Here is a 22,471-nt window from a genome sequence, read left to right on the forward strand (position 1 = left end):
TTTAAGCCTAGGCAATCTGATTCCATAGCCCTTGGAACAGTAAATAGGGCTCTGATTCTGACAGTTGCATAGAACACCCCTCCTAACATCAAACTTCAGGGGAAAGCATAGGCTAACAAACAGTCTCCTAGTCCCTGAAGTGAAATCAGCAAACACTAATTCATTCATCTAACACTTATTGGAGTCCTACCATGTGATGGCCATTGTGCTAGGAACTGTAAGAAACATGACTTGATTGAGATGGGATATCTTGCCCCTGGCTCTGGTTTGGAGGTCATAATTTCTGCTTGTTAGCCAATTGCAATGAGATGAGGAAGCTCAGACCATTATAGTTGAATAAATTATGGGTTGAATAAAAATGAAAGAAGCAATTGATTGTACTAAAGACTAAATTCCCTGAGTTGCTAATATCCATTATTGTTCAATTCTAGGATTATAATGTCTTGAAATTTTTTATTCCCTTTAGGTTTTTAACCCTTATAAACACTGACCAACATTAAATAAACAAACAAACATATCAGACTCTTGGGTATTCTATTTAAGGCCAGCTTAATGGAGTTAACAATTTGAGAGGATGGCTGCCTTAATCCTGCAGAGTCACAGGAATTAGGAGTAATTGCATGCACTCATGAGCCTGAGTAGGTGAAGTGGGTATAACACTGGGTTTGGAGTCTGAAAGATCTGTCCTGGAATCTGCCATGGTCTTGCCTCTGCCATAATACTAGTTGAGTAACTCTAGGCAAGCTGTTTAGAGCTCCTGTTTTCTCATCTGTAAAATGGGGATTATGTAATCTATATAACAGGTTTTGATAAGGATTAAATAAATTCTCAGTGTTGTGTCATGCCTGGAACCCAGCAGGAGTTCAACATATGTTACACATCTCTTACTTTTAAAATATTACTCTCCCCCTCATTCCCACTAGATTTTTTAGACAATACTTTTTGATCCTTATTAAAATGTATCTGTTGTAAGCCCTCCTACTGCTGAGAAAACACAATTTGAGTGTGTGACCACAGGATGACTCATAAAGAGTGAAAGGTATAAATATTTCTGGTTATGTAATGATTGGGATTAATGGATCCAGGGAAGTCTGTGAGTCTCCAGAGGGGAGAGGCTGAAGTGAAGAAATTCTGGGTAGTTTGGTGCAAAAGAGGGGCAATGAAATAGGCTGATAAACTGCAGAGGGGGTGTGGTGGTGCTCACGATGTACAAGGTGTCCTGAATGCTTTTAAGTAATGTGAATTATAGGTGTCACTGAATTGAAACCACGTGGGCACAAGGAATGTAAGGCACAGCTCTTCACAGTAAAACAAAAAACTACCCTGATAGACTTTCCCTCTTGCATGAATTTGAAATGAAATGCATTCCTTTGATGGGGATATTCTTTTAAAGATTGCCAAGATTATTCTGAATAAAGGCAACTTGGTTTGGCCCCAGGCCTTTTCATTTGCTTTTTCTTCCATTAGCCAGGGTTAGGAGGTGGGTGGAACACAGTCTTCTAACTGGCTGAGCTGCACTTGTCTGGTGTAGCATTGAGAGTGTAATCTTTACAAGCATTAAGGAGCAAATCGAATTTGGGGTCATGACTCAGTTGACTCTATCTGCATCTTTCTTTTCCTAAAATGCTTTCTACAGAAGTGGTTTATGTTGTAATGAGTAAGCTAGAAGTTAGGTGGCTGGTCAGCAGTGGCAATGTAAATGATCTTGGAAATTGTGATAGGTTAACTGAAAGAACAAATACCTGTCAGAACATACAGTTTATAACCTAATAGATTTCATAAGATGCAAAATAGCACATCTCTGCAGCCACTTTAAACCATCAGAGAAATGTTGATGGGAGTCTTTCATTACTTGCTAGTTGAGGCAATGAAATAGTCTCATTAGATCCTAATTTGATAAATCCTAAAATGAATCTATTGCTTTCTCACTCAAATGCTCAAAGATGCATATGCTCACACATGTATATAGAACATCTATTCTGTCAGCAAAACTTGTCAGCTGCCTCCAAAGTGTAACCCAAATCTGTCTTCTTCTCTTTGTCTTGACTGCTGTAAACTAATCAAGTTTTTATTTTCTTTCCCCTGAATTACTTCAGTAAAGAGGCAGGATAGCTTAGAAGATGTGAACATGAGCTATGGAATCAGATTGCCCAAGTTTCGATCCCAGCTCTGCTACTTACTAGCTGTGTGATCTCAGACAAGTTACTGCAACCTGCTGAGCTTCTGTTTCCTCATCCATGAAATGGGCATACCAATATACTTCTTCATAGGATTGCTCATGCATGGAGAGAATGTCTAGTGGAGAGTGAGGGCTCAATAAATGTTAGACCCCATCTTCCCTTCTAAAAATGCTTCCTCAGTATTCTATTGCTTTGTATTCAAACCTCCCCATGAAAGAAAGAAAGAGAGAGAGACAGAGGCAGAGAGAGAGAGAGAGAGAGAGAACCCTTTTCATCTCCAACCAGTAATCAAACTCCTTACCATAGACCACAAAACCTGATGGGGCCAGGCCCCAGACAATCTCTCCAAGATCATCTCATATTATGCTCCCTGTTTCCTACAATCCAGCCACACTTATCTCTATATATTCCTCCAACTTGCTAGGCAAATTCCCACTCCGACCCATTGCACCCCCACCTCCCAGCAACTTTGTTTTTTCTCTGTCTGGAATGTTCTTCTCTAAGTTCTTTGCATGCTGATTCCCTTATCATGCTTCAAATGTCAGCTCAGGTATCACCATGTGAAATGGACTGCCCCATGTGAAATGGTCTTCCAAGCCTTCCACAGTCTCTTTATCATTTACCCAGTTTTAGTGTCTTATTAGCAGTTATCACTACCTACTGTTGTCACATTGGCTCTTAGGACTCTGCCCATATCCCTTCCGATCCCTTGTCATTTTTGTTCACAGCAGCTCCAGGATGGCTTTCACTCCCAGCCAACTAAAGCTGCCCTCAGGCTGCAGGTGCCTACTTTGCCTGTGCAATAAAAAAGCCAAAAGTGCCTGGGAATGTCCATTCTCTGTGACTTAGATGGTCTCCAGAGCTGTCATGTAGGGTTGACCCCAAAAATTAACTTTTGTGAGACTTGCTTTTTTTTTTCTTTGCACCCTTGCTCATGGCTCCACTTCCCTAACCCCTTATTGGGTTTTCCTGGAATATCTCCTGAAAAGTCACTTTCACACAATCTTACATCTTAGTGTTTGCCTCTGGAAAATCCAACCAAAGACTGCTATTTTGTTATTTATTTGTTTATGTCACCCCATTAGGTATATAATATCCATGAGAACAGTTTCTACCACAATAAATGTTAATGGAAAAAATATATATACATATGCTTAAGGATATAGATATATTACATATACACTATCAGAGCTTACAAATTATATTTAGAATCAGTGTGTCTTCTTTGGGACAAAAACATGCTCATATCCCCTTAAAAATTCCAACAATTATAGATCAATCTGCTCTTCCTATTGTTACTATGCTTCTGAACAGCAGACATCAATTTATCATAAGGCATTTGCTTTACAGGTTTAGTTGCAAAATCATGTTTTATGTTAAGTATAAAGATATACAGTGAAAGCAAGTGCTTGGTTTGGACTTTAAGTATCTAGAATAAAGTTGCAGAAATAAATTTCTTCTTTAGGATTTACTGCCTAATAATACTTTCTCCCTTCTAAGATACCTAGAGATAATGTTTACAGTTGCTGAGTTCTGAATTCTCTAAATAGGCTGTTTTTGTTTAGCTGGGGAGACATATTTTGACCCTCAGTGTTCATAAAGTGGAAATGTATCCTGTGGAGGAGGCAGGCTGGAGGGTGAATGAGTGATGATTCCAGATACTGTAATGAGGCATATTTTTTGGAAGATAAGGTAAGGAAAGTGAATCATGAGGAGCCACAGAACAATGCATTGTGAGAAAATGCTAGAAGAGTTGTAAAAAAGCTTATAACCTGAACTGGAATATGAAGTTTGTAGGTAGTTATTGATTTCCCAGTGGGTGAAATTAGTTTTCTTCATGACACATAGGCTGGTGGAGGGAGGCTGTGAAAACAAATTGCTATCTGTCAAACTAGAGTTGTGTCTGTGAAGGTCCTAGGCTGTGTCTTGCTGATCAGACCTGGTGGCCTTTGACATCTGCAAATGCTCCCCAAGCCAAGTGGAAGGAATGCAGCAAAACAGAGCAGGGTTGATACTGCTCAGCCCTGCCAGGGAAACTTGGGGTTTCAGGTAAGGGTTTTCCCTGCATGCTGAAAGGCAAGGGGTAAGGGCATGGGGAACCTTGGCAATCACAGGCCCTCACTGTCCCCCACAAGAGTTGAGCTAAGGTGAATTCACCATTCAGTCAATAGGAACTTGGTCAGAGCAGAATGAATTTTATCTTAAGGTCTGTGAAAAATTGAGCAGATTGAAGAGTCCTTTAACCCTTGCTGGTGACAAAGTAAGAGACTGACTTTGAGTGGAGTGAAATTCCAAGTGAAGGCTCCCACAGCAAGGATTAGAAATCTGAGTAATCACCCTGACGATGTGTCTGAGCCCCTGGCACACATTGCCTATGTTTAAGCAGGGCTTTTGCTGGCTTGACTGAAGCATGAATATTGGGGATGGTGATGAGAGAAGCAGGACTTCCAGAGCTTGAGGGCTGGCTATCCTCAAGCTTTGGCATAGATGTTACTGAAGAAAGCTGCAGGATATTTTGGGGGGGGCAGTGCGGGGTGGTGCGTGATCTGGGAATTGAACTTGGGTCTCCTGCATGGAAGGCGAGCATTCTACCACTGAAGCACCCATGTACCCGCCCCCCTTTTTTTACTAAAATTCAAAATTGGGATTGATTCTTGTTTGCCTTTGGAGGTTTGGGAGCGATATAATTCTGTCTTGAGTCTGTCTTGAGACTGGACTAGAGGAACTCATGGAGGATTCCTTAGAGCGGTATTCCCTTGTATCCCTAAATGTACCCGGTTATTGCCTGTCTTCTCTAGACAACATCCTACATCCTCCAATAGGGAGTTTGGACCCCTCTGAATACATAGGGCTATCTGGCCACATTGCGTATTTAAGAGGCACTTAAGTACTCTGGGTAAGAGCATGTGCTGTAGTGTCAGGCTATCTGGGGTGAATCCCAGCTCTAATTCTTACTTTATAAGACTCAAGGGTGAGTTACTTCCTAAGCTCTAGATTAGGATCATAGAGCTCTCTTTAGGGTTATTGAGAGGATTAAGCGGACTATCTATAGACAGCATTGGCATAGAGCAAGTACTCAGTAAATACCAGGTCTCATTTGTCAAATATATTACATTTCTTGCATCTTCAGATCCTTAAGATCCTTGAGGGCAGGGACATACTTTGCACCCTTAGGCCTACAATGATACCTGGTATAAAAGGTATTCAATATGGAAGAATGGGATCTTCATAACAAGTGGTCAAAATCTGTTCTCTAAATGCTTTCATCTACCCATTCATCATTCCAGCCATTGAATTGTTCAACAAATAATTTTTGGATACTTAATCTATTCCAAGCTTTTTTAAGATTCTGAGGGTGTACAGGTGAACTAGACATTTCTGTTTTCAAGGGGCTCACAGTTGAGCAAGGGGACAAGGCAAGAAAATAAGTTCATAGAGGAACTTCAATGTGTTGGATATAAACATAAGTTGACTTTTTTATTACTTCCTTCTATTCTGCTATGTCAACCTCCTTTTTCCCATTGTTCATATATCCCTTAAGGGTTTTCTACAGATTCCATATTTCTACTGTCATTATAATTAAGATAGCATTGTTTTGTATTTAAAACTCAGTTCAGTTTGTTTATAACCCTCATATTCATCCTGGCACAAAGTAAGCCTGCTGTCCTCTTCCGCCACCGACTGGACATATCTATCAGTGGTTCTGGTTTCCTGGAGTGGGTGGAATGGGCATGAGTGGGTGGAATGGGCATTGGATGTGGTCTGCTCTTCAGAGATTTCCACCTCTTTGTCTTTTCAATCTTCTCCTTCCTTTTTAGACCCCCAGAAGGCCAACTTCTTGCATCCAGGGACAACAGTAGGTCCTGCTCCAAGGACTGGCTTCATGATGGTGATGGGGGGTAGACCTGAACTGCCTCTGCATCAGCTTCATTCTGTCTGCTGCTGGTGGCCTCTGCTAATGTGATCTTGTCAATATCAGCCATGCATATGGTTTCCTAGGGTTGGAGATTCGTTCAGCTTTACTTCCATAACTGAAGACATCCTCAAAAAAGAAAGCTGTGCTTCTGTTTGGCCCTGCCAAATGTTATGGTCCCAAAAGGGATAATCCCATGGTTCCTGACACCCTGCCAAGCTTTTGCTTTTTAATGTGGAGCCACAGGAAACTCTGGGGTCTTCTGAACACCCCAAAGGTCACAGAGATATGGGACAAGATACCACCATCTCATTTCCAGATTTGCTGCATCATACCGAAGTCCCTTTGGCCTCAGTGACTCAAGTTTCTCTGCTGAGTTGTCTGTAGGAAGTGGGCACTAGTAGCTCTTTTCAATTACTCTACCAAACTTCAGGGAACATATACTAAGCAATTCCCTTTCTTTCCCCTATAAGAGAAGGGCTCAAAAAGCATGGTGCACCATACTCCAAGGCTCCCAAAATGTTCCAAAATCTCTCCATTCTGATGGTGGAACCAGGATATATCTGGGATCAGAGATTGGCAAAAATTTATCTAGGAGGGATATAAGATGCCAGTGTCATTTTCATATATTTTATGAGTGATTCTTTTGATTCCACTTCTCTTGACCGTAGCTATGGGAGGAGAAGGATAATGTCTTTTCTTCATGAACAGTATGTTATATCCAATGACTCTGCTGACCCTCTATAAGTTTTGGGAGTGAGGTGCATGTGGGCTGGTGTGAGTTGCTGCTAAATTAGTAGCTCCAAAAAAGCCTCAAGGGTGATGGCATGCCCCAACTACTGGAGGCAATTTGAATTTAAAATGTGGGATAATTATACCTTTTGTCTTCTACTTTGGTCCTTAGCTTAATTTATGGGACAATAGCAAGAATCTCACTTGTAGCCCTTCTACAATGACAATATAGTTAACAAAGAGCAAGATAGAAATATATTCTGGTGCTGTGGGAACACAGAGAAAGTCACTCAAGTCAGTATTGGACTGTCAGGAGAGTTGTCCTAGAGGATTTGGCATTTAAGTTAAGACCTAGAAGACAGAGAGGAGTTGGTCAGGTGAAGATGGGTGGGATAAGAGCATTCTAGGTGAAGGGAATAAGGAGCAGAAATTGAAAAGTAGGAGAAGAAAAAGTTTGGATATCATGGATGGGATACAGACTGGGAGGTGGAGGAGTGGCAAAAGAGAAGAGTGGAGAGATAAGGAAGAGTTTGGTCACAAAAGGCATTCAGCTGCGCTAAAGAATTTAAAATTCACCTGAAGGGGTATAGGAAGCCTCTCAAGAATTTCTAGGAGGGGATTCATGTGATCAGATTTGATTCTGGAAAATTCCAATTTTTATGTCTGGGAGATCAATCAGAGTCTGTTGGCCCAGAGGGTGAGGTAGGAGAATTGAGGGTAGGATGGATATGACTTCATGATGGATTGAATATCAGGACATATAGGGAGGAAGGAGTCAAAGATGGTGCCAAGTTTTCTTGTTTAATTGTGTGGCTAGGGTGTTGTTACTCAGAGAGAGCAAAGAAGAAGTAGCAGATTTGGAGGGAATATGGTTTAAGTTCAGATGTGGTTCTCTGGTATGTTCCCTCTGGAGTTGGGGTTATAGCTATGGTCACAGATGAGGTTTGCTTTCATGGACCTCAAGGCCTGAAACTAGTCTCTGTTTAATTCTTTCCATGAAATGCATTTTGGGGAGAAGGAGGTGAGGAAAAAGCCCCTACTATTTGAAGAGCTCTTGAGTCATGAAGTTAGTGTAAAATATATCGCGTTTCAAGAGATCTGTGAATTTAGGTAGGTTGCACCTAGTGCCGTATGACAAAACTTGAGTGAAGAAGGAAAAAGCCAGAGCCCAGAAACACTGCATATTCTTCTCTACAGTCATGTTGACAAAGAAAAGTCCTTCCTTTTAAAATATAAATACTCACAGTAGCTCTGCAGGCTCCTGTGTGGCTGGTCTGAATTATAATTTGAACTTGAAATCTGATCACAGATCTCCCAGCCTTTGACCAATATTCTGTGGCAGGAACCCAGGCTGGGCCTGCAATTCTGTGATACTCCACCTATAAAGATTTATTAAGGTTTTCCAATGTTTATCTTTTAAGCCATTTGTTGTTGTTGCTTTTTTTTTTTGCGTGCTTGCTTGTTTGACGATCAAGCAACAATTTAGAAATGCTGCTTCCCAAAGCTTTACAGACTAATATCATTTCACAGCTTCAGTTACCAAAGAGAAAAATTATTTCATTTCGAAACAGAGAAGTCAGAGGTTTCTGAGAAACCATGGTTAAGGAGAAGACAAAGTAGTTTCTGAAAAGCAGGCCCTGTTATTAATGGCTTCCTCAGCTAAAATCTTGCTGATTCTTGACACCATGGGCCTGACTATGTCTGGAGGGGATGCTGGTTTTGATAATATGTAAAGCAAACAACTTTCAGATTGATAAACTACTGTTTCTACTGGGGCCTTGTCTGCAGCTCCCTCAGTCTCAGTGTTTTGTGAATAGCTAACATGTCTGCTATCTTTCCACATAGAAAATATATTCGTCCTCCTGCTACTTCCTCTGAACTTATGTTTCATTGACTCACAGAATTTGGGACATGGCCTTAACAAAAAATCAGCTCAGCCCTTCATCTGATACTTTCAATATTTCTTCATCTATCTATTTCAGTTACCTATTGCTTAAGTACTTCTAAGTATGGAAAGCTCACTGTCAGACCTTTCCATGAGACTCTACTAATTTAGCTCAATGCTAAGCAGAATTTAAAGTTTAGTGACTTCCCAAAGAGATCTTGATTAATATCCAAAATCCCCCAACTGGCCTTTAATCTTGTATTCATATCTTTCTAATGACCTTAGTTCATTCCACAGCTCTCTTTTATGACCATACCTAACTAAATGTATATTAAACATGGCCTCTCCTGGAGGGTGAAAGCACTTGGTTTTTTCTCATCTACTAAAATCTGCTTCTTACTTCTGTTGACTCTCATATTTACACAGATTAAACTCAAGTCATCCCCTTCCATCCCAGAATATGACTGATAGACAGAGAACTCTCAGTATATGTAGTTGAGTGACAGAGTCAATGTATTAACCCTTCACAGACTTCCCTACTGTAGGTCCTAGTGATTACATTTTAAATGGGGAGAGTTTTAAATGATTTTTAAACTTGAGTCACAAAAGGCTCTTTTAAGGCCTTCAAACATTATGTCTTCTTCTTATACTTTAATGTCAAGATAATGAAGCACTCTCAATCTGTTTCTTACCCTCTAGCATCAGATCTTATCAATTTTTTATCTTCAGCAGATGCTAGTTCTCCATATGTTGTGGCAGAAACTAGGAGTCTGAGTGGGAGAACCAGTACCTCCATTATATTGCCATTGCCTGGGCTACTGGAGCAGTGTCTTCAAAGGCCTTCTCCTCCAGCTGCTATAGACGCAGAAATGAGATTAACCTTAAAATGCATCTTTTGTGATTGCCTTTTACTCAGAGGACTGTGGGGGAAAAGGATTTTTTGTTGGTTTTCAAAATTCCTTCTTTAGATCCCCTTACTTATTTTACCTGCAAAATTAATTTTTTGAGGAGGAAGAATTTACACTCTTTACCTAAAAATAAGAGAATGCACAATTTTTAATTTTAAATTTAAATTAAATTTTAATCTTAAAATTAAAAAAAAACTTTATTTTAAACCCTGGTTGGGTTTAATTACGTTACAACATCAGTGATAGCAGAAGCAGTAAGTTAAGTGTCATAAAGTTCATGAGGTTAGTCACCTTCCAGGGACAAGTTTCCAACTTCAAATATCCTCATGGAATTTTTCTACAGCAAACTTTCTAACATGTATAATTTCTCTAGCCAACAAATCATTTCAAAGTTACATGTTAATATCCTTTGGAAGATAATTTTTAAAACAAGGTTCTGAACATTCCAGGAAATTTCTTTTCCCCTTTTAATAAATAGACAAAATATTCCTTAAAAATAAACAAACTCAACTTTATGATGATGAAATGTGGGCTAATTATAGGTTTTAACTTAAATATTTCAGTAATTGTTATGTAAATATTCTCCAACCTTTTCTGTTATATGTCTAAAGAAAGGGTAATGGTTAGCCAGTTTTTTTACATTCTCAAAAGTCTTTAGGCCAACAATTTCTCATTAAGTACCACTATATCAGTCTATAATTTCATTTATAATTCTTTTCTTTTTTTTTGCTTTTTTTAAAATACAGTTTTATTGAGATACACTCACACATCATACAACCATCTGAAGTACACACTCACTGACTCACAGTACCATCATTTAGTTGTGCATACATCCTCGTGATCAATTTTGTAACATTTTCATTACTCCAGAAAGGAAATAAAAATAAAAACACCAAAATCCTCCTATACCACTTATCCCTCCCCTGCTCCCATTGACCCATAGTGTTGGTGTGGTACATTTGTTAACTGTTAATGAAAGAATATTAAAATATTACTGTTAACCATGGTCCATAGTTGGCAGTAAGTACACTTTTCCCCATATATCAATATATATATTTTTGAACATTTGTTCCCCCTATTGTTTATTTATTTATTTATCTTCACTTATAAATATAGGTTTATTTGAGAACTCAACTGCAAATTTATTTATCATAAGGAACCATTAAAAATATAAGACTGTTTTGATAAACACAAACATTTGAAGGCAGGAGTTAAATTACAGTTGTATAAATTCATTTTTGTAATTTGTTTTGGTAACACAGTGGAAAGATTATCCTGACTCATGCAGATAAATATTTGCAAATAGTAGTAATTTATATTCGCTCATCCAACAGCATGCTGAAGAAAAGTAGGACATTCTTTGATTTAACTGGATCACAAGTGAAGATTGAGTTCTTCACTAACATGAATTTACTGATTGGTTCAGGTTAATCCACTGTTAGTTTTCAAAGTATTAATTTTTTTAACTTTTTTTATTGTCTAGTATAACATCTATACAAAACAAAGAAATAAAAAAGCAATAGTTTTCAAAGCACTCTTTAACAAGTAGTTACAGGACAGATCCCCAGAGTTTGTCACGGGCTACCATATGATCCTCTCAGATTTTTCCTTCTAGCTGTTCCAGAATATAGGAGGCTAGAAGGCCTTCTATATTTTTTCTATCATCGCAGTCGACTTTCTTTCCTTCTCTTTTTGTGAAAAATAACATACATACAAAAAAGTATAAATCTTGAAGCACAGCACCACAATTAGTTGTAGAATGTATTTCAGAATTTGACATGGGTTACAATTTCACAATTTTAGGTTTTTACTTCCAGCTGCTTTAAAAATACTGGAGACTAAAAGAGATTATTCTCATTTTCATTCAGATCTGGATAGTTACGGATTTCTCAAGCAATTTCTTCTTTCACCCACTGGTTGTTTAAGAGTGTGTTATTTAATCTCCATATATTTGTGAATTTTCTCGTTCTTTGGTGGTTATGGAGATCCAGCTTCATCCCACTGTGATCAGAGAAAGTACTTTGAATAATTTCAGTATTTTTAAATTTAAAAATGCCTGTTTTGTGCCTCGGCATATGACCTATCCTGGAAAATCCTCCATAAGCACTAGAGAAGAATGTATATCCTTGTGCTTTGGGGTGCAATGACCTATATATGCCTAATAAGTATAACTCATTTATCAAGTTATTTAACTTCTCTATTTCCTTGTTGATCTTCTTTCTGGTTGTTCTATCTATAGAGGAGAGTGGTGTATTGAAATCTCCTACTATTATTGTTGAAACATCTATCGCTCCCTTCAGTTTTGCCAATGTCTGTCTCATGTACTTTGGAGCTCCCTAAGTGGGAGCATAAACATTTATGATTGTTATATCTTCTTGGCAAATTGACCCTTTAATTAGTATATACTGTCTTTCTTTGTCTCTTATGATGCCTTTACATTTAAAGCTACTTTGTCCGATATTAGTATAGCTACTTCTGCTTTTTTTGGTTACAACTTGCGTGGAAAATCTTTTTCCATCCTTTTTTATTTTCAATCTATTTGTATCCTTGTATCTAAGATGAGTCTCTTGTAAGCAGCATAAAGCTGGATTATGTTTCTTAATCCATTCTGCCAATTTGTATCCTTTAATTGGTAAATTAAGCTGTTTTTGGAGCTTATAATTTCCTATTTCCATAGAAGTAGAACTGTATATCCCCCAATTGCATATAAGAACTTTCCTTTTGAAGATTATCTCCCATTATGCTTACAATAGAATATTTGACTTACCTTAAATATATGCCCTCTAAGTTGCTCTCTGCTCTCTAAATCCCAATTTTCCTATGGCAGTATTATGCACTTGTCAGGGCCCATCTCAAATCCACCTTTTCTGTTCATTCAACCAAGAATTTGTTGAGTTGCTACTATGAGCTAGGTATAGTACTGGTACCTGAGATTTAGTCCCCTGTGCTTGGGACTAACAGTGTAGCAAGACAGATGGACATTAATCACTCACACAGATTAGAATTTAATTATAACTGAGATTTGTGCTTTGGGCAAGGGGCACAGTTCACTGAGAGCCTATAAAATCCTATAAAGTCCTCCATGAATCTTCTGAAGCCCTGTGACATTTTTTTTATTATACCAGTTGGGATTGTTTGGTCATAAGCAATAGAAATTGAATCCTGGTAAATTTTTAGAACTCAAATGTATTTGGGAGATAGGCAATAGTTCATAAAGGAAAAGCTGGGGTATCCTGCATCACAGAGGAGAGACCCAGAACGGATCTGGGGTGCATGCAGCAGGCACCCATGGCAGCCTCTTCCCTCACTTATTTTACCCACAAAATTAATTTTTTGTGGAGGAATACTTTACATTCTTTACCCAAAGATAAGAGAGTGCACAGTTTTTAATCTTTCTGGTTAGGTTTAATTACGTGACAACATCAGTGAAAGCAGAATCAGTAAATTAGGTATCATAAAGTTTGTGAGGTTATTCACTTTCCAGTGACAAGTTTCCACCTTAAAACGACAGCTGAGCTCCTAGAGAGACTGTTTTCTCTGTAGAGTGGTTAAGAGTATAGACTCTGCAGACAGACTGGATCTTCCCCTTGCAGCTGGGTAAATTCTAATGCACTTCAGCAAAGAGGGGAAGTAATAGTATTTGTCTCACAGAGTAATTGGGAGAATTAGCTGATGTAGGTTATGGCAGATATTTAAAATAGTACCAGGTATATTGTAAGTGCTCAATATATATTAGCAATGTCAGCAATTACTCTTCTTACATTTCCCTTAAGATTCAAACTTCAGGAGGCCATCCTAATTGGGGACCCAGGAGGGCAGGGCACTTTCTGACAGTTCCTCCACAATTCTTTCCCATAGCAGGCTGGTTCCCCAGAGTGGAAACGGGCTATTTTGCCAAAAGAAGGGAGTGTGGTTGCTGGGCTGACAAGAGAAAGCCTCTACCTGTTCCCACCTGTATCTTATTCTACCTTCTGTCATTGTTCCTTATTTTCTTCACTAATTACCTCTGTCAGACTTTAAGCAGCTATGGGCAAGAACCATCTCTTATCTCTTTACCTTCAGCTCCAGCGCCTTCCATGCCAGGGATGTTCAATGCCAATTTGTTGGATTGAAATAAAATGAAATTCCAGTGTAGATAATTCACATCCTTGTTCAAGCAGCATCTGGGTCTGTATGGCTAGAAAGACTTTTGGATGTTATTGCAATCCCTTAAGGTTTATTATTTTCAAGGGAAATATAGAGACAAAGTTGTATAGGGTACCAGAAATTTTGAAAAATTTCCTAGAAATATCGAGTGGTATCTTTCTCTGCAAAAGTTTTAGTTTATTTAAAATGTAAGTGCACACAAGGGTGCAAGTAGAGAGTTGTTCATTTTCATACTGTTTGCACTAGTGAAAAATGCCCATTAGTAGAGGTGTGGCTAAATAAATTAGTATATCTATAATAGAGAACACTATAAAATACTTAAAAATAATAAGTTGATCCCTGTGTGTACTAGTATAAAAATCACTCCAAGATATATTGGTGAGTTAAAAAAATCAACGTGCAGAGAAATACATATAGCAGGGTATGTAAAATATACATAAGCTTCACTGTTAAATGTAAAAATAAAACAAAAACCTAATGGCTCTATATATTTTATACATCTGTATGTATGTAGATATATGTAAAATCATATGAAAAGATCTTGAAGGTTTGTATGCAGTGATGCCATATCATACTAATATGTAAAACAAAATGAAAATGATACTACATATTTTATACTAAAACATAAAAGGTGGTTTGCCTTTGAGCAGGGAAGAGGGACTGTAATTGTGAACAGTGTTCTAAGGGAATCTTAGCTGAATATTTAATACCTAATTTTTTTGATAAAGAGAATGTATTTAGGCATTATTACTTAAAGAAACATTATCTGAAAAATTTAAAAAAAGACAGAAACAAAACAAACTAAAAGAAAGGAAGTCTAAACCCTCTGAACTGCCTTCGTTCCAGAATGCCGGGACATTCTGCTTCCTGTTATCACCAAAGAACTGAAGGAGCTGCTGGAACAGAAGGAAGAGATGCAACACCAGGTCATGGAGAAGAAGTACTGCATCGAATTACTCAACAGCATTTTGGAGGTCCTCAGCTGTCAGGATGCGGTGAGTCCTCACAATGATATAGGTGTCCCAGACTCGGTCTAGAACTGAGTTGATTAAGTTCTAAAATATTGATGATGATGAATAGCAATTGAAGTCTAAAGAAAAAAGTCAGCGACTCACTCAGCAGGCCTTTTTCAGTGACTGTCTCTCAGCAGGCCTTCTTTTTCAGTGACTAACCCCTATCACCATGGAAGATAACTTGAGAATTGGAAGTAAGCATGGAATTAAGCGTGTAGCATGTAGTCACCATATTTCTTGTTGGAAGGCTCTCCCAGGGTATATGTCTGACATTATTGCAGACTTTCAGATGACTTCTCTATTGACTCAAACCCTGTTTTGCAGGGCTGGAAAGGGGCATTTCTTATGCTTACACAGCCAAGAAAACCTTACCTACTTTCTTAGATGATATACTTGGGTTTCATTTCTTCAGTTATTTCTGGTGATGATGACAATTGTTAAGATTGTCTTTCTGGATGAGCAGATTGCCCAGGCTCAGGATCCACAGATAGGAGTGGGGTGGTAGTAGGGAGATAGCCTTAACAATGGAGCTTATGAATATTTGGTAGACATCTTCCAGAGATTAAGGTAAAGTTGGAACCAAGAGCAAGGTCTGAAGGAAACATCAGCCTCAGTGGAAGTAAGTAGAAGGCTTCCCAAGGCAGGGTGTGCAGAAGATCATAAGCAAAATGGAGTGATGATAATGATAAAATTGAGAGACAATGATTATAGACAGGCCTAGAATTATTCAGACTTGGAGGAGGGAGGTAAAGGTTCTTGATATAACTCAGTTTCTTTTCAATGTCACCCTTGTTCTTGAGTAATGTCCAAGAGGGCCTCTGCCCCTGGATAGCACTGAATTCAGAGGACTGCATAGACCCACACAACCAATAAATATTTTCTAAGTAGTTGTGTGAACATTCTCTCTCTCTCTCTCTCTCTCCTTCCTAGAAAATCCTCCTAGGACGGTTTTCTGGATGACCTCTATCCAGGATTGACTACAGTTAGGAAACTCTATGGAGTAACATTTCTTTACCTCTCCTATGCTATAGTCAATCATTATTATTGATTTTCTTGTGTGATGTGTTTCTCCTGTCTCTTCCTTTCTAGTCTTACCATGCTGGTAAAACTGCTCATATCATTCTGAGTAAATGCACTAGTTTGTGTCATTCCTACCTTCCTTCATTCATTCAGAATTCATTCATTATATACCTATAATGCACCAGGAACATGCTGGCCATTGGGGATACAAAGCCATGATCTCTTTCCTCAAAAAAGTCTTTACAGACACATAAGTAAGCAATTGCAATATGATATAAAGGCTATAATCTAGATGTATACTAAGGGTACTGGAGCTACAAAGGACTTGTGTGTGTGTGTGTGAGTGTGAACACTTTTGTCAAGGAAGTCTTCACAAAGAAGGTGAAGCTTCATCTGAATTTCCAAGGATGACTAATTAATGACCCAGCTGCTACTTTATTTTACTGTATTCTAGGCGCTGTGCTAGAGGCATTCTATGAATTTTCTCTCCTCACCGTGATCCTAGTTGCTGAGGATTATTATTCCCATTTTACAGATGGAGAAGTCGAATTTGATTGACTTACTAAATGTTTGAGGCCAGGCAGAAAATAAATGGCAGAGCCAAACTTTGACCCTAGGTTGGTCAGACTCCAAAGTCTGTGTAAGCATGAAAGCTCTCTCTCTCTTTTTCCTTCCATATACATCCTTGTTTCATGGAGAGGTAGGATAATACGCAAAAGCTTAAATACCCAAAATCCACTCTGGCGATGATGCTAATGATGATGGTGTTGTTTTCATAAACACATAAACTGGACAGCTGTTAAGCTAGTTCAAATCCTTACTATTTGGTGTTTTCCTTTTCTTTTTTAAGGGAAAGCTTGATCTTACTCTCCCTTGAAGTGTAAGGACCTGAGGGTTGCCCCATCATTTCTGCAGAAACTTCCAAAAAAATATTACCACTGCTTATTGAAAGCCAATTTGCAAGATTTCTTACCCTTGATTAAAGCTCGTACCCCCTTTTCCCCTTAATGGAGGAAAATTATGGACATTTGGTAATATGCCGGTGAACCCCAGTTTAAAGAACACAGCTATTATGGGCTAGGTGCTAAGTTCGTGATTTGGGTGGAAGGGCAGCCCCAGTTCACAGTTCACTTGTGTTGCAAAGTAACGGGACTCTAACCATCCTAGGGGAGTGGCCTTATGGTATTCCTGTCCTGTCAGATGGTCATCAGTTTGCACATTTGGTTACACCAGACACTGGCAAGAAGAGGCTGTTGTCCCACACACCCTTGGTACTTAAGGTTTTGAAGCCAAGAAGTGACTGGGAGGCTCTGAACTCCCCTTGGGGGATCGTGGCATCTGGACTTGAGGTGTGTGGGAGGTATGTTGTCCCTCTTTACTGCCCCTGAGTACATTGCTTTTATAATGAATTCTAATTGTGACGACTGTCCCACCCCTCTTGCCCAGCGGGAGCGACTGTCTTTGCTGAAAGGGTTATTAAATACTAGTTTTGGGATTTGGTACAAAATTCTGCTTGTTTAGGTGAACGTCATATTTAACTTCGCCAGCTCAAAGATGGAGCTCTCTTCTCTTTTCAAAAGCTTCTTCTAGAAAAGAGACTTATGCTATAGCCATTATTACTTGGAACTAAACAGAGAATCAGAAAGTCTCATTGTGTCTTATCTAAATCTCTCTTGCTTTGGTATACAGTGGCTGTCAATGCTGGCTGCACATTTATATCACCTGGGAAGTTTTTTAATGACAGCAATGCCTAGGCACCACTCCCCTGGTATTCTGATTAATTGGTGGGGCTGGCTGGGGCAACCCTATGAGAAATTAGCCCGTGATTCTAACAAGCTGCCAGGCTAGAGAACTACAGCTTCGATACAGAGGGTCTCAAATGTGAACTTGTGTTAGTCACCTGGAGGAGCTGTTAAAGCTCACGTTGCAGGGCCCTACCCCAGGCTTCTGACCATGAGGTCGGGGTGGGGGTGAGATGTTGAGAATTTATCTTTTTAACAAATTCCCAAGTGATATGGATGCTGCCAGTCCAGGGACCACACTTTAAAAACTTCTGCTCTGACATGACCTACTTTTTTCTTCTTTAGTATTTACTGGAAACAGAGAAATAGCTAGGCTCAGCCTCACTCCTTTCCTCTCTTAATTTAAGCGCCCTCTCCAGTCTATAATCAAGCGTCTTCCAAAATAGTATTTAATAAACCATAAACTGACAGTCTTCCCGTAAATTCATTTGTACTTCTACTCATGAACTCATGTTCATCTGGTGGTGGGGACATGGTCTCTGCAAAGATCTGGACTTTAAAGACCCAGGCCACTGGAGGTGCTGTTTGGTTCCTCCCGGCACTGACTTCTGGAAATTGGAAAATGGGAAGAAAACACATTTAAAAAGGCTTCCCACTTAAATGTCCTGGATTTTTCTCCTGGTTGTTTGGATCCTGTCTGCTAATGAGAGCATAGCTACTTTTCCCAGCTCTTAGCAGGCACCATTGAACACCCCTCCATGCAACCCGGGCATAGAATATGTCCACTTGCTGGGACCACTGCCCAGGGGTCCAGCCGCACATGGGAATTTAGCAATTGTAGTGCAAGATGCCAAGCTTCTCTTTGGGGACATTGTGTGTCTGGGGGATGGGAAAGGATGCTTGTCTTCAATTGATTGCCATTGTTCAGGTAATTACAGCCCAGCACTGCAGGCCTGGCATGAGGAAGCTATGTTTCCCTGTTATTATCTTATTCATTGTAACCCTGGGTGGCATATGACTCAGGGGGAGATGTCCGCCTTAACATGGCTGTTGATATTTTTTTAATGATAGTGTTAAATTCCCTGGACCAGTTTGATGGCGTTGTACTTAGCATATGAAAGGGACAGGCTCAGGTGAAGGATAAAAGGCTTGACTTCTGCCTCTGTTAACTCCATTGCTCCCCCTCACTGAACAAGTTTAGGCATCCACTCCAAAGTACTCCAGGTACTTTGAAAGGCTGTTTCACACTGGCTTCTCTCTGTGCCTTGCCGGCTGCAGAGGAACTCATAAAATTTAATTTTGTGCCAGCCCCAGAGGGAGTTGGTTATTCCCTTCCTAAAACAGGGTTTTTGTTTTTATGTTTTATTCCTCTTAGAGAAAGGAGAGCCATCATTTTATACCCTGTTTAGCAATCATAGAGTGGGCAAAGATGATGCCGAGGAAATGTTGGTGTTTGACTCTGAAACTTGGAATCACGGAGTCAGGGAATGCACAGAATCAGCCTTTCAAATTATGTATGTGTGTTGTTTTTGAGTGTATTGATTACATCTGAAGATGCTACCGAGGTACTGTATTAGTGAAGAGTGTTTCTGGTATTTTTATTCATCAGCTTAGACACTGGCTGGGAGGGCTTTTGCTCCAGAGTTTCTCCTGCCTGGAATGCCCTTCCCAATTCCCACTCCTTCTATCAGGCAAAATTCTAAAACTCCTTCTAGATTTGGCTCAGATCATACTTCCTACTGAGATCTTCTTAATTCCATTCCCACTTCCTCTCCCAGGCAGGATCGAGGACTTCATTCTCTGTGTTTTCCTAACAATGTTCAGACTCAGCTGTGTGTTACACTCTCCCGTGTGCGTCCCCTTACCAGGCTTTGAGCACAGCTCAGAGAGCAAGCCTACACTTTCAGCTCCCTTCTTGCCAGTCCCATCTTGACTCTTCACTTGCTGTTCCACTAAAATCTTTCAATTCCTTAAACATACCACTTTCTCACTTCTGAGTTGCTGTGCCTGCATCAGTGTCCACTCTTTGCCTAGCTGAATCCTACCTAATGTTGAGAAACCAGATTAAATTTCACTCCCTCTGGGAAGCCTTCTCTAACCCTCTCTTGTGATCTGGGGAGAAGCTTGTGCTTGCTCTTAGTTCCTGTGTTGTCATCCTCTGTGAATTTGTCTTTCTGCTTTGGGACTGGGAGTGCCTTGAGGACAAGTAACAATTATACCTACACTTGCAGCTCTTCCTATTTCCTTGCCGAGTCCAGCGCAATGCCTGGCTCCTGAAGCTATCTGCTGAAGGAATGAATAAATGAATAACTATGACTTGTCCAAATCAATATCTGGAGTCTCTTAGAGTTTCCTGCTATGAGTGTCAGTAAGGTATTCCCTTCTTCTTTTTGACTTTCTTGAACATCAGATGCAGAGGGTTGAGTTAATCATACTCCTTAGTTTATGACACACTGCACTCATAGTACTATGCAATGTCCTCCCTTATTATTTGTGTGTGCATGCATGGGTGTTACCTCTTATCTCCATCCCTTACTCCCATTCCCTAACTTCCCCTGCCTGTTATGGGTGATCAGTCTAATATGTTTAATGTATGTCTCTGGCTTGGGGTGCACGTACTTTTTATATGTGCACATGCAAACACACACACACATATGCACATATACATTCATGCCCCTTCCTTAAAAAGGGTCAAACACTGACAGCAAAAGGATGTTAACATTTTCAGCTTCAAGGCCCCGTGGATGGAGAAGGAGCTGTGGCATACCCAGGGGCATCTCTGCCCCTGACCTGTCATGTGGGAAAGAACCAGACCCTGCTAGTCTGTGCTTGGGTGCCTTTTTCTGATGTGTGCTACCTATGGCCACCCTGAGATCTGGACTCACTCTTGATCCCAGGCATCCTGGCTGCTGCAGCTTTGATGGAAAGCTGCTACTGCTTCTTTACATTACCATGTAATTCCCAAGGATCAATACCATTGTGTAAAAGCCGTAGGATTTTCTTCTAACCTGTGTGCACTCTGTATTTCAAATGAAAGACAGGAAGTCAAGGCTTACAGAAATTCTGTTTTCTATGATGCATTCCAAACAGAGAAAAGCTAATTAAGCCCAAGACTTAGCGCTGGGATGAATAAGAATCTTTTACTTTTGTCTATGTCCAAGGCCGTTTTGTTTTTAAGCTTTGCTCTTTCTCTGACTTCCATTTTGGTAAATAAACCATTCCTAGGCCAATGAAATAGCTTTCCATGGGTGGTGACAGACTTATACTCACCCAGCACCTCTTAACCTGCAAAGTGATTTCTCATACATCACTTTTTGTTTTTGTTTGTTTGTTTATGGCTAACACATGGGGAGATAGGTTTTGTTGCTTCCATTTTATGGTGAGAGACTGAACCTCAGTAGAGAGGCTAGGTGGCATTCCAAGCTGAGATTAGAGAGTTAGTAAAAGGCAAAGGCTGTAGTGAATAACCTCTTCTACCTCCAAAGTCAATAGCTTTTTACTCACTACCTTATCTTCCATCACTTCATATCACACTGCACAGGTTAAATGCCTTTTCATCAGCATCGTTTTCCTGGTGGAGGTAAGAACAAAAGCACTGGAATCAGACAAACTGCATTCATATATTCATTCCACAAATATTTAAGATTTCTATCATGTTCACTATTCTATATGCTGGGAATATGGCGGTGGAGAGAGCTGGGTATAAATGTGCTTCTCATTAGCTATGGGACCTTGGGAAGTCATGTAACCTGTCTGTAAAAATGGTGATAATATGTCCCCAGCTGTGCCAGGATCGTAGCAAAGAAGAACATCTGTGAAAACAGCCAACACTATACTTGGCATATAATCTGTACTCCATAAGTGTGGCTTTCCTTCTTCCCTCTCTTTTCTTTTTCCTTCCTGTGCTCCTTCCTCTGTTCTAGGCTGCTTCTGAAGCATCCCTGTCATTCTTTTAAGAACAGTAAAGCACCAAGTGGCCTGCTGGGAGAAGGGTAAACAGGTGCTGAGCCTAGAGAGGACTCTGCAGCCCCATGAACACTGACAGCAGCCCACCAGCCAGTCCTGCTGGCCGCCAGATGCTCTGCAGCCTCCCTGGAGGCCAAGAAGCAGCAAATGCTGCTGTCAACGCAAAGCCTTCCTCACCCCAGCCATCTGGACCTCATAGAGGTTCCGGGAGGGACTGGAAGAAAGTGTCATCCTGCCTGTTCAGGGTTTCCTTTGGGGTGTTCCAGAACTTCAGGGCTCATGATCAACCCCTGCATGTGTGAGCCCTGGGACTTGTGGTGAGCAGGAGCGGGCTCCTACTGGCTCATGAGAATAGAGTGTTAAATTTTTAGGAATTTTAGAGGCAATCGTTAAAGAAGGCTGTCGTTAAAAATTAATTTATTTAAATCTATAAGTAAAATCAAAGGTAGTAAATACTCAACCTCATCACTTCCTAATTATCTTACTGCATTTTATTTTTATCTCTGTGCTTGATGTTGTTTGCATCTAATATGTTCCTGAGCATATTACTATTTAATGGTGTGCTACTGAGCATGTCTTCCCAACTCTGTGTTTAGTGACATCACATCGGTAGCTTGAAATCAACAATGAAGGGAGTATTTACACAACAGAAATCTGTGAACACTATATATTTGGGCCCTTCCTTCCTCTTTCTTGACTAGCTGGTAGACAGAGAGCACACGGGTACCTGGACCCAAAGGAATAATCAGAAACAAGAAAAACCCACAGGCCCAGGGAAGCTGCTTTGCTCTTCTCTTCTCCCCAGCGAACTCTGAAGCTATCATCATCTGTAGGTTCTCATGGGACGAGTCAAAGAGAGTATCAGAGATACAGTGATTTTAGGACAAACCAGACACTCAGCCTACACGAGGGAGGGAAAATGGTTTTCATTTTTCATGCCCATTCTCACTGTTTGGCGATGGCTTC

General features: G+C 40.0%; 1 protein-coding gene across 3 annotated transcripts in view; it reads left to right on the forward strand.

The window, feature by feature from the left end:
- Positions 1-22,471, forward strand: part of DOCK2 (dedicator of cytokinesis 2) — a 446,749-nt gene that overhangs the window by 184,654 nt on the left and 239,624 nt on the right. For all 3 annotated transcript variants that reach the window (XM_077137614.1, XM_077137615.1, XM_077137616.1), the window contains one exon: positions 14,611-14,759. In XM_077137614.1, coding sequence (XP_076993729.1) covers positions 14,611-14,759 — 149 coding nt within the window. The remainder of the gene's footprint in view (positions 1-14,610; positions 14,760-22,471) is intronic.

This window comes from Tamandua tetradactyla, chromosome 20 (genome assembly GCF_023851605.1).
Source record: "Tamandua tetradactyla isolate mTamTet1 chromosome 20, mTamTet1.pri, whole genome shotgun sequence".
In the NCBI taxonomy this organism is placed as follows: Eukaryota; Metazoa; Chordata; class Mammalia; order Pilosa; family Myrmecophagidae; genus Tamandua; species Tamandua tetradactyla.